The 13,185-nt window shown below is 40.3% G+C and overlaps 2 protein-coding genes across 2 annotated transcripts in view; both read right to left on the reverse strand.

Moving 5' to 3' along the window:
- Positions 1-13,185, reverse strand: part of LPCAT2 (lysophosphatidylcholine acyltransferase 2) — a 62,321-nt gene that overhangs the window by 5,775 nt on the left and 43,361 nt on the right. The window contains exon 12 of the mRNA XM_029213459.1: positions 3,263-3,361. Coding sequence (XP_029069292.1) covers positions 3,263-3,361 — 99 coding nt within the window. The remainder of the gene's footprint in view (positions 1-3,262; positions 3,362-13,185) is intronic.
- On the reverse strand, positions 9,657-10,672 carry CAPNS2 (calpain small subunit 2). The gene has a single exon (XM_029213460.1). The coding sequence runs from the start codon at positions 10,581-10,583 to the stop codon at positions 9,834-9,836; it is 750 nt and encodes a 249-aa protein (XP_029069293.1). The 5' UTR covers positions 10,584-10,672; the 3' UTR covers positions 9,657-9,833.

The following is a 13,185-nucleotide window of genomic DNA, read 5'->3' on the forward strand; positions in this document are numbered from 1 at the left end:
CCAACATGTTCAAATCACTTTACACACTCATTGAACCCTAATAATAGTCTTATGTAAGGGGGGGTGTTGTTATTAGCCCTATCTCACAGATGAGAAAGCTGAGCAACAAGGAAGCCAGGTAACTTTCCCAAGGTCACACAGCTTGTAAATGGTCAAGCTGTCGCCCAAATGCAGGCAGATATCTACAGTTCCTGCTGTTAAGGTATCCACTTCTGACCAAATACACGATCAAAAACAGGCATTGGATAAGGTGTGATAATCATGAAAAGAACAATAAGCAAATACTGAATAGTGTTTTAATTGTCCACTAGGGTGGGAGGAGAAGAATATAATTCGAAGATGTGATTTGCTGCTCCCAGATAAGAAGGCACGGGACGCCTAGTCCATTTTCTACTACTCAGCCCCTAAATGGACGATAAGATAGCTGGAAAGCGCAAGGTGAATTAGCTAGCATTTGTTTTCACAACAGTAGCCCCGGGGCTCTTTATGGGCCTTGGACTTCAGGCGTTAACTGCCAGGATTCAGTCACAACCTCCCCCCACCTTCTCACAAACTCTAATTTTTCTGTAAAAGTCTTCCATTCCTAAAGAATTCTCACCAACTTATCAAATCAACTAAATTTGGTCCTTTGATGGCTCTTCCATCTGTATAAGTTTCCTTCACACGTCCATTCTGGGGACTTTTACTTCCTCTCCATTTGTCCTTTGTCACAACTACCCCACGAAAACCCCTCCATTTCTCTCAATTCCTCATCGCTCCCAATAGCCTCCCTACCCCAGAGTTCCCAGATCTAAGGTAAATCTCATGCTCTGGGCTCTGGTAGAAGGTTTAACAGCCCATTTTCCTTGGAGAATGGGGGAGCGATATCTCCCCAGTGCACGGAATGCTGTGGGACTCTGCATCAAAACATCCTGTCTTTCCTAGCAAGCACATGGTCCAAGACCATTTGGACTCTGCCTGGAATTTGAATGATGAACAGCGTTGGAGTTTGCTCACTCTAACGGCAGTGCCCAAGGGAGATGTAGAGCAGCTCCCGCAGCTGGGACCTCTGGAGCTGCCTGCTTTGGAGTATTCCCTGGAGCCTGCTTGCTGTCCTCACAACTGATTCCTCCACCAGAGTCTATGCCGGCTGCTTACAACTGAAGAATGCTGACTAATATTCTACCTCTAAAGGTCACCGTGATGATGAAATATGATCAAAGATGGGAAGTTAACTGTGAAGTGTTACCCAAATAAAAGGATGTGAATGCATTCTGTATATATACAAAATGATACTACTAAATGAAAAATAGAAGCATGCCAAAATAATTTTCAAAAACATCATACAGGGACTTCCCTGGTGGCACAGTGATTAAGAATCTGCCTGCCAATGCAGGGGACACGGGTTCGATCCCTGGTCCGGGAAGATCCCACATGCCGTGGAGCAACTAAGCCCGTGCGCCACAACTACTGAGCCTGCGCTCTAGAGCCCGTGAGCCACAACTACTGAGCCTGCGAGCCACAACTACTGAAGCCCACATGCCTAGAGCCTGTGCTCCACAACAAGAGAAGCCACTGCAGTGAGAAGCCCGTGCACCGCAACAAAGAGTAGCCCCTGCTCGACGCAACTAGAGAAAGCCTGCACACAGCAACGAAGACCCAACACAGCCAAAAAATAAATAAATAAATAAATAAAATAGGCATTTAGACACTTAAACAAAACAAAACAAAAAAACCAGAACATCATACACCCCTGAGAAGGATAAAAAAATAACCAAAGTAAAACATGACACTTGCTTTACTGAAGAAAAGAGCTAATTATAGTTTTAGGTCCTTCTTTCCTCTCCCTGTCCCCCCTCAAAACCAAGGTCTAGGCTAGAGAAAAATCTCAGGATTTCTTTAAAGACAATAATTACTATGATTAAGGGCCAAATTTTCTATCAGGTCTTTCATTGGTAAACCCAAAGTGACCACTTGCCCAGCTGACCTTATAATCACACAGACAATCTCAGAACAGAAACAGAAATGTCTGGGTTGGAATAAGTTAGCTATGTGTATAATTTTAGGTTTTATGATGAATCAGTCTGTAAAAGTTTTCAGCTTGGAAAGAGTTCTGGCCCTTGCCTTGAGACCATCTGCTAAGCATCAACCTCTTAGTTTCTTTATAGGCCTAGCAGTTAACTCAGTTGAAACCAATCTGAAATAAAAAGTCAACCTGGGGACTCCTCTGTCAAGGATAGAACACATGGAAATTCGTGAGGCTAACCCAGGTGGCCTCTAAGACATGAGAAAGGACTCTGGGAGGAAGAGAGTCTTTCTAGATGATAGAGGGGACAACACTTGTTGAGGACACAGTGGGATATTCTTCTCAGAGAAAATCAGGAAGAAATAAGAGTAGGAAAGAGGCATGGGGGAAGGCCCTCAGCTGTTATGGTGGATGAAGCAGAGACTCAAAGACCTGTACAATAAGATTCCACATACACAGCTTGGTAAGTGAGATCAAGTTTTTGTTTTACTTGAGAGCAGATCATGTAAGATTAGAATATGGAAGGGAACATCCCATTCAAATACTAATTAGATAAAGCACGTTTCATCTCCAAAGAACCAAAACACACTTTGGGAATGTACTCTTCCCTCTCCTTTTTGCATATATAAGTGATAAAATGGAATCTGAGTTCTCATAATTCAAACCTCCATTAAGTTCTGCTAGGGGTGGGGGACGTGGATTTTATTCATCTGCCCCTCAACCCCCCATACTGCTGTGACAATGTATGTGATACACAGGAAAACACATAGGGTGGAAACTTGAGACATTTATGATGGTATTCACTTGACACCACCACAACAAAGTAAACTCCATCGGGAAAAGATCACCTAAAATATCTCTGACATACAGAGTGAGAAAATAAGGATGGATCAGAACTTTCTGCCTGGTGAATTGGGATGACTATAGACAGGTGGTATTTATTTATAAACCTCACTTTGGGGCTCCAAAATGGGGAGGCTGAAAAGAAATAATTTTTAAACTAATTTATGAAATCACCTGCTCTTCAATTTTAATGCTGTTAACTAGGCTGCTTCCAAAGACTTTCTTTTTGCTTAAATGGATGCTTGTCTTTTCTTTATTCTCGGTAGCGATTGTCTTAATCACATTGCCCTCGTGTACATGTCACAGCAGATCTATAAACACTCGTAATAGATGCACTGATTTTCAGATAATACACTTAGAGTCAACACTTGTTTACGAGACAGACCAAGATGATTTCAGTGGGGCTGACAGTACCTTAAATGCCACCTGGATGATCTCCTCTGTGTTGGCAGGGTTGCACAGGACAGCCAGGCCAATTACATACTCTCGGAAGTCGATACTGCCATCATGGTTCTGTGAAAGGATGGGAGAAATCAGTTAGCAGGGCCACTGGTTGAATGACTATTAATCACAGCCCACAAGGTGAAATTCAGACATGCCACGCAGCTCAGCCTCGTCATGCACTGAGCCAATTTGGGAAAATGTTCGCACTGAGATAGAACAGTAGTGAGTGGCCCACCTATTCCCAACTCAGAAGGAAGAAAAACATATTCCTGTTGAGTGATCAATATAAACATTTTATCACTGAGGCTCATTTAGACTGGCTCTATGGCACTCATTGTGGGTTCTTGAGCTCAGCCTTGATGGGAGCCTCTCTGGGAAGCAGGATGGGGGATTTCATCCTAGGTGGGACTGAAGCCTTCCTTCCACCATCGATGGTGGGCCTGCCATGATGGCCAACACCAGTGGGTCACTAAGAGACTTTCTCCATGTAGGAGATAGAAGGGAAAGGAAAGGGGCAAATTGAGGCAATAATCACAGCTACATTCTTTCTCCTTTCTGTACTTACTCTGCAATAAAGCAGGAGAAAGTAAGCAAACTCGAGCAACTTCAAGGGCCCCTTAGTGATATCGGGCCCTGGAAGATCCTGCACTTCTAAGCCTTGGAAACTAAACCTAATTCGTATGATGTTTATATCTATACACTGCAGCAGGTATTTCTTGATGGTATTATAAAAGAAGGGGTTGATAATTCTAATCCATGCTGACCGAATACAGAGTTTTTCCTACACACGAACTACTCACCTAGATGGGAACACTGAGAAGATGAAATGGGGAGAAAGGAGAGAAAGCTTAAGGAAGAGAGGAAGAAAGGGAGAGAGAGGCAAGGCAGAGAAGGAGGGAGGATGGAAGGAAGAGATAGAAGAGAGAGAACAGGAAGGAAAAGGGAAGAGGAGAAAGGAAAAGTGAGATGGAGAGTGGAAGAGAAAGATGGAGGGGGAAAGAGAGGAGGAGGAGGGAGAAAGGAAGAGGACAATAAGCTCAATGATTATAATCCCAGGTGTGGAATCATTTTGGCAGCAAGATCTTCATGTTGCCAGATGAACTATGAACTAGTAACAACACAGCTAAGTGTGATACTTGATAGGTTAGCAGATGTTTGGCACTGATAAGAGCGTAATCTTTAACTGTGACTAAGTATCTACATTTCAACCATCAAGAGTTCCTGTAGGGCAGGGATTGCCTTCCTCTGTGCAGTGTATTCCCATTGCCTAGCACACACAGGTAGGTGCTAAAAAACGACGCTACCTTTTCCTCACCTACTCTCACCTACTATTGATACTTTGGGTTCACCTTAAGACACTTAGGCAGTGTTTTTCACTGGGGTTTCATAGATGAGCTTGAAAGGGAAGGCTGTGAAGCCTCTGAAAGGGTATGCCTTTTTGTTTGTTTGTTTGTTTTTGGCTGAGCCACAGGGCATGCGGGATCTTATTTCCCTGACCAGGGATCAAACCCTTGCCCCCTGCAATGGAAGCGTGGAGTCTTAACCCCTGACCAGGGATTGAACCCGTGTCCCGTGCAGTGGAAGCATGGAGTCTTAACCCCTGGACCGCCAGGGAAGTCCCAGCCATTTTTATATGTACACTTTTCTAGGGAAAAAATATCTTGTAGCTTTCCTCAGATTCTCAAAGCAACCAAGACTCACTGTCACCATACTACTTTATCTTGCTGCAGGGTGGGAACTAAAAAGGAATAATTTACCTTCACTTTCTCATCGGAGAAGGTAGAAACAGAGGATTCAAGATTTCCCTAAAGTAACAGGGTTTCTTCCTAGGATTTAAAACTCAGGTCATCCGACTTCCATTTTTGTCTGATTACCAGCCTCTAAGACAGCTGTTTTCTGCCTTTCCTTTAATCGACTTTATTGAGGTATCAATTACAGTCAATAAAAAGCATACATTTTAAGTGTACAGTTTGATGTTCTTTGAAAAAATGCAGACACCAGGGTAACCACCATCACAATTGATAGCTACGATATTTTCATCACCCCAGAAGTTTCAGAGGAGGTAGAGTTTTAAGGGACATAATTTTCCTTGTGCCACTAACGTTTAATTTTCTTCTGTACTATGGAGGGCTGTTGTTCATTAGGGCTTAGAGGCTGAACAGCTTATGGTACCGTGAATATATGCTCAATAAAGGTAAATTTATTCTGCAATTGGTTTTCTCCACTAAGCAACATAGAAGTCTTGAATAGAAGTTCTGAAGTATAATGAACCGGTTTGCAGGGCAGAAATAGAGACACAGATGTAGAGAACAAATGTATGGACACCAAGGGGGGAAAATGGCGGGGAGGTGGGTGGTGGTGGTGGTGTGATGAATTGGGAGATTAGGATTGACATTTATACACTAATATGTATAAAATGGATAACTAATAAGAACCTGCTGTATAAAAAAAATAAAATTCTAAAATTCAAAAAAAAAAGAAGTTCTGAAGTATAGATATAAGAATGACCTATGAATATATTCAATATCCTGTGATAAACCATAATGGAAAAGAATATGAAAATAAGTATATATATGTATAACTGAATCACTTTGTTGTACAGTGGAAATTAACACAACATTGTAAATCAACCATACTTCAATTAAATAAATTTAAAAAAAAGAATGATCTATGGACACTGAGGATATGGTCATAGGTAGTATGATTGGAAATACGCCTTTGATTTATTGTGAGGCATCCAATTTTTATCTATATTACCGGACCCTATGTATAATACAGGTCAAGCATTATAGCTTATTTTTCAGATGGAGAAAGAGAAATGTAAAGGACCCTTAGTATTACTGCTATTCATGAATAAAGGTAATATTCTGGACCCCTGGTTTTCTTTAACAGTTTTATATGAGTGGCTTTGACCGACAAAAGAATATTAAAGCAGACTCTTGATAATCAATCACATGAGAAACTATATGTAAGTTTTCATCCTAGTAATGTGAAGGACAAAAGGCAGCATAGAAATTATTCTGAGAGATTTCATTATAGGACTAATAAAATAATACATTTTAAGGTTCCAATTTCAGAATAATAAAATTTAGAACTGGGAGGAATCTTAGAAATCATCCGTTCAACTTCTTCATTTTTACTAATGAAAAATTGAGATGTAAGTTTTACTTGAGGTCACAAAACTCACTATTGCCACAATGACAATTAACATTTACCTAAACATTTACCTGACACCCAATCATTCAAATTAAAGCAGGCAAGTTGATAAAATATATTCAAAAACAGATAATAAAAAAGTATACAGCAAAATACACTCCTTTAATTTTTCAAATTCAAATCAGTCCCATGGTAAAAAATTATTCCTCAAAGCTGTGGTTCTTTCCTTTAAAAACTAATGGAACTCCTCAGGAAGAGTATTATTATTCAAATTCAATAAATTCTCAGTTATCCAGGAGAGTCAGGGAAGAGGTATTCTGTTTACCTCAATATTCTTATTTAGAGCATATTTCTACCCACCTGCATAATTGTATTATCAATTTTCTAGGAATTAAATTGTTTTAATCCACTTAGCATTAAAAATAGACATTTAAAAAAAAGTAATTCTGAAAGCACTTCAAGATTAATACGTACATTAAGTATCAGTGCCCTGCAGGTGCCTCAGCAAATATTTTTTAAGGCCTGACTATGGGTTAGTTGTGCAATATTACTGATGAAATTTCTGATTGAAGTTGATACATAAATCAACTTTTAAATCACATGCACTATGACTCAAAAAATATTTTAAAAGTGACCTTTAAGATGATATACAAATTTTGAATGTTTTTGGACATTTGCTGTTCTTAGGTACAGAACACACTTCTTTTTCCTGCTATTATAGGTTACAGAATTCAGTGTATTAAATCAAGACTAAGATGTTTTTCAAAATCATATGGGATATTTTGAAATTAAAAAATGTAGATGTATAATTTCACATTTAAACAAAATCATTATTATTTTCAACTTACTACATTGATTGTATTGCTTTTAGAAATTTGAAAATGAGATGGAGTTATATTAATGAAAGCCCTTCATCTTAGGCTATCAGTAGTCTTCCATGTAGAAAAGGCAACATTTGAAAAAAATTATCAGGTAAATACTCCCTCTTACACTGAAGATGTGCCTTTAAAACACCAACTAAAACAAACAAACAAAAAACCCCATTGGATGGAAATTAAGAAATTCAATCACTTGTTAGGCTATTGGTTCTACACAATGCCAAAGGTTTGTTTACTTGGAAAAATCCAGACTCTGGATTAAATTTTCTGGGATCCACTCTAGTGCCTGGGGTTATTTGTCCAATTTTACACAAATTCAGAAAAGAACAAGAGAAACTTAGGTAACTTCAGGATGTTTTGCCCCGTGCATGCAGGAAGAGAATCATAAAAGTAGGTAATCCCTTAGCTTGAAGAGCAAGAGAAATACTTAATACCACCCCTAGTGTGAGATAATTGTCTTAACTTTCATAAAACATTTAAAATGAAGTGAGGGGAGAAAAGTGGGGCTACGTTTTCTTTTCCCCAACCATCATGTGGAAAGGTTAAATTATAAACTTAATATTCTGAGACCTTAAAAGGCATCTTGGCAGATTTCCCCTTTCCTGGCTATATTACTACAGCCATGCCTAACATACTAGTGGCCATATTCTAAAACAGGGATCCTGATATTAATGTGAGGTTGCAGCCTCATTCTAATATAACCACACCTGTTTTAAGTAGCTCCCCAGACCAAGTTTAAATTACAAGTCCCTTGAGGAAAGCGGACGTGATCTCTAGGCTTGGCTCAATTCAGAATTACATGCATGTGGTATATCATAAATATTATATGATGGTGATAATGGTGTCTACAGAGGCCAAATGCCAACCTGTCCTATTTTCACTGGGGATTTCTAACAGGCAGCTGAGGGCTGTTAACAGGCCAGTTACATCATTTCAACAGTTACAGCTTTCCTCTAAATGAGTCAAAAAGGAAGGATTTATCTTCAAACTCAGGATGATCCTCCAAAGTAGATTGGGAGAGAGGGAATGCATTAAAACCCAGAGAAGCAGGAGGGTAGAAACCAATTAAATAGGCAGATGAACAGAGCACTTGAAAATGCAGCCTCTCGAACTGAGTCTACTGGCCGGGGATTCCTGGATTCTCTTTGCCCCGTTATCACCACCTGAATCAAAATGAAAAAGCCAAACCAAGGGCCATTCACAAGAAAGGCGCAACTACCCCTGCTTTTTGGGTGGCAGTTTCTCCATACTCCTATCTCCTTTTTTTTGGAAGCTGGCAACACTGACTCCTGTGGGGACCTCAGTTTTCAGCTGAGACTAATATGAAAAATACAGTGAAGACAGACTAACCTTAAAGCTGTGGCTGTCAACCTTGGTTGCTCATCAGAATCACCTGGGGAGATTTAAAAAATACTCATCTCTGAGCTCCACCCCTAAAGATTTGTATTTAACTCATGTGGAGTGGGACTCAGCTCAAGAGCTCTCCCGGTGATTCTAAATTGCAGTCAGGGCTGAGAACCACTGCAATAAAGACTCAGCAACATTTATATATATTTATACATCTCTCTATCGCTTTAGATACCAAATAACTGGTTATGATTTGTGTACATTTTCTTTGTTTACTTTTTTTCCTGTCTGCAGTTTTCAAACAAATGAAAGAATATTCTTTGCTCTGAGGCAGGGCAAGGCATGACAAGAGCTGGCTAACATCAGCAGGGCGTGCCTGATTTTGAAGTACATGTAAGAGCGATCACTTTGATTCATTAAGGCAACTAGAGACATTTCAACTATAAGTACACTCTTTCATTCCCCAATGCCCTGATCCTCTTTACAAGTATATAAAAACAAAGCTGTTACATGCTTATTTTGCTAGAGAAAAGGGACTAAAGAATTCTAGATTTTAGATAGTTGTTCCACCATTTAAAAAAATACTACCTTTTATAAAACTGCTTAATTTCACATTTCTGAACCTGTTTCTATACAGTTATGCAGGTTACCAGGAAAACACTTTTTTAAAAAAAAAATGTAATAGGCCAGATGTGAATTAAGAGAAAAACAGGTTTTGAATTTCCTGCCTCCTCACCTTTTTTAAAGGAAAAAAATGTATCTCCTGAGAGCTTTCTTGATTTATTCCAGGATTTTTTTCAAAATTCCATTCTTAACAATAACAACAACAGCTTTCCTGCTCTTTGGAATTCATTCACCAAATAAGAAATGACCTATTAAAATCTACTCCATTAGAGCCTGCCTTGCACTCCCATCACATATATAAGTCCATATTAATCCTGTGTCTCAAAAAGCCTACATACAAACCACTCAGAATATTTTTCATGAAAAATCTGTTTAATTAAGCAGTAAAGGGCAGCACAAGTTCAGAAATAGGTCAGGTTATGAAAGAACTCGGCAGGAAATGACAGCTTTGGATGGGGTAACCGCAACCGTGCAGAGAGCATGGCTAAGCTTCCAGCACTCCTGTCCCCCAGGGTAGTCCCGACTTAGTGCCCACTTTAGGAATACATGGTCAGCTGCAGCCATTCTTGGATAGACACCTGAATCAGGCCATCCACATCTCTATCCAGGGATTTGAAGGCACGAAACATGGCATCCAGGCGAACCAGGCAGCTGATGAAGTTGTTAAAATCCATACTTCCATCCTCATGGGCATATCGGCGGACAATCATTTGGTAAAGTTGTGCCTTTAGCTGGAAGCCTGCTGCCTGCAGAGCACCCTGCAGCTGAGAACTTCCCAGAGACCCAGAATGGTCCCTGTCATATTGCTTATAAACACACTGCCATTTCTTGATGTTTCTCCAGAGATACTTAAATTCTTTGAAGCCCAGCTTTCCAGTTGTGTCACTGTCCATGATGGACACGATGCTCCGGCAGGTGTCAAGACTAAAGCCGTCAGACTTCAGATCCTTGTGCTTAGACAGGACTTTGTTGAGAATATTCATTAGGTGAGTGGCATCCACTTCCATGTCTGGTCCAGCCAGCTGTGCAAATTGTTGCCGAAACCGCCTAACTTCCTCACTTTCATTGGCCTCCACGTTGGTGAAATGCTGCTCAGTGGGTGGTGGTTCCGGGGTATACTGAGCAGCTGCAGCCTCACTGATAAAATTCACAATTCCTCCAACTATTCCTCCAATATTTCCTGCTCCTCTACTTTTCTGACTGCCTCCTCCAAGAAGGTTTCCAAGAGCTTGTCCAAGACCTTGACCTTGATCTGCTCCTTCCAACAGAGCTTTTGCAAGAAACATGCTTTTGGTTTACCGAAAGGGTAAAGGGTAAAGGCTGCTGAAATCTTGGAGGTGGTATGAGAGAGATGAAATGGAGTCTAAGTAGTTTACATGTGGAAGAACTGGCTTTTCTGTACTTGCTTGCACTGTACCACACCCCGGGTGCACCTCCTACCCTAGTTGCCTGAATTCCACTAGGTCCTAGCACCTGCCATTTTTCAGAGGGCGTCAATAAAATACTCCTAAGTTATAGTATGTCTGACAAATTAGAAGAAATCATATTTTTAAGTGTAATATATTAAACTCTACATTTCTATATGCTGTTAACTATTTTTAGTTCTCTTTCTCAGCACCTGAAAGATGACGTGGAGTTTCCTAACAGGAGAAGTTAAATGACTCAAGGATATCAAGAATTTCTTTTCTAAGGAATATTTATTGTTAGGGTACAACTGAAGAATCCTGGGGCACTGGAAAAATATTTACCTAATTCTCTTCCTTTAGCAAAGATCTGCAGCATCCAATGTTCTTAAGAAAAACTTGGAAGGGGGATTTTTAAAATGCAGGGTCCCCAGGTCCCATCCTCAGAGATTCTGATTCTGTATAGTCTGCTGTGGGGTTCATGATTTACGTTTTTGGAATCTTTTGGAAGTGTAACATTCACATAGAAAACTGTACAAATCACAAATATACAGCTCAAAGAATTTCATATATATATATATATATATATATATATATATATCCATGTCATAACACCCCAATCAAGAAATAGAACATCATCAGGACTTCCAAAGCCTCTTCATGCCTCTTTCCAGTTATTCTCCTCTCCCAAGGGTAACTAACCATTGTCCTGACATCTAACACCACAGATTCATTTTTGTACCTTAAATAAATGGAATCATATAGCATATACTTTTTTGTATCTTGTTTTTAAATTTTTAATTAAAAAAATTTAAAATTGTGGTTAAATACATGTAATGTGCAATTTACCATTTTAACCATCTTTTAAAAAATATTTATTTATTTATTTGGTTGCACTGAGTCTTAGTTGCGGCAGGTGGCTCCCTAGTTAGTTGCAGCAGGCGGTGCCCTAGTTGGGCTCCTAAGTTGTGGCACATGGGCTCCTTAGTTGTGGCACATGGGCTCAACACTTGAGTTGCGGCTCGTGGGCTCCTTAGTTGTGGCAGGTGAACTCTTAGTTGCGGCACGCATGTGGGATCTAGTTCCCTGACCAGGGATCGAACCCGGGCCCCCTACACAGGGAGCGCAGAGTCTTAACCACTGCGCCACCAGGGAAGTCCCCCATTTTATAATAGTTTTAGCTCTTAGACCCATTTTGAGTTAATTTTTATATATGGCATAAGGTAAGAGTCCACTTCATTCTTCTGCATGTGGTTATCCAGTTTTCTCAGCACCATTTGTTGAAAAGACTGTTCTTTCCCCATTGAATGGTCTTGGCACCTTATCGAAAATCATTTGTATGCACACACACAGGTTTATTTCTGGGCTCTCTATTCTATACCATTGGTTCATATGTCTGTCTTTATGCCAGTACCACACTATTTGGATTACTGTAGCTTTGTAGTAAGTTTTGAAATCAGGAAGTGTAAGACTTCCAACTTTGTTCTTGTGCAAGACTATTTTGTCTTTTCAGCATCCTTTGAGATTCCATATGAATTTTAGGATGGATTTTCTGACTTCTGTAAAAAAATTTTTGTCGGGATTTTGATAGGGATTGCACGGACTCTGTAGGCCACTTTGGGTAGATTGACTTCTTAACAATATTAAGAATTCCAATCCATGAACACAGGATGTCTTTCCATTTATTTGCATCTTTTTAAATTTCTTTGAACAACGCTTTGTAGTTTCCAGTGTACAAGTCTTCTACCTCCTTGGTTGTTTATTCCTATTTTATTCTTTTTAATGCTGCTGTAAATAGAGTCACTTTCTTAATTTCTTTTTCATATTGTTTATTGTTAGTGTATAGAAACACAACTAAGTTTTTTTTTTAAAAAAAATTATTTATTTTTGGCTGCATTGGGTCTTCGGTGCGGTGCACAGGCTTCTCACTGCAGTGGCTTCTCTTGTTGCGGAGCGTGAGCTCTAAGCATGTGGGCTTCAGTACTTGTGGCATGCGGGCTCTAGAGTGCAGGGTCAGTAATTGCATTGCACGGGCTTAGTTGCTCCACAGCATGTGGGATCTTCTCGGACCAGTGATCGAACCTGTATCCCCTGCATTGGTAGGCAGATTCTTTTATTTATTTATTTATTTATTTATGGCTGCATTGGGTCTTTGATGCTGCGCGCGGGCTTTCTCTAGTTGTGGTGATCAGGGGCTGCTCTTTGTCGCGGTGCACGGGTTTCTCATTGTGGTGGCTTCTCTTGCTGTGGAGCATGGGCTCTAGGCTCATGGGCTTCAGTAGTTGTGGCATGCAGGCTTCAGTAGTTGTGGCTTGCAGACTCTACAGCGTAGGCTCAGTAGTTGTGGCGCACGGACTTAGTTGCTCTGCGGCATGTGGGATCTTCCCAGACCAGGGATCAAACCCGTGTCCCCTGCATTGGCAGGCGGATTCTTAACCACTGAGCCACCAGGGAAGTCCCCACAACTAAGTTTTGTGTGTGGATT

This window comes from Monodon monoceros, unplaced genomic scaffold (assembly GCF_005190385.1).
Source record: "Monodon monoceros isolate NGI ecotype Baffin Bay Population unplaced genomic scaffold, NGI_Narwhal_1 Super_Scaffold_10, whole genome shotgun sequence".
NCBI classification, from domain to species: Eukaryota; Metazoa; Chordata; class Mammalia; order Artiodactyla; family Monodontidae; genus Monodon; species Monodon monoceros.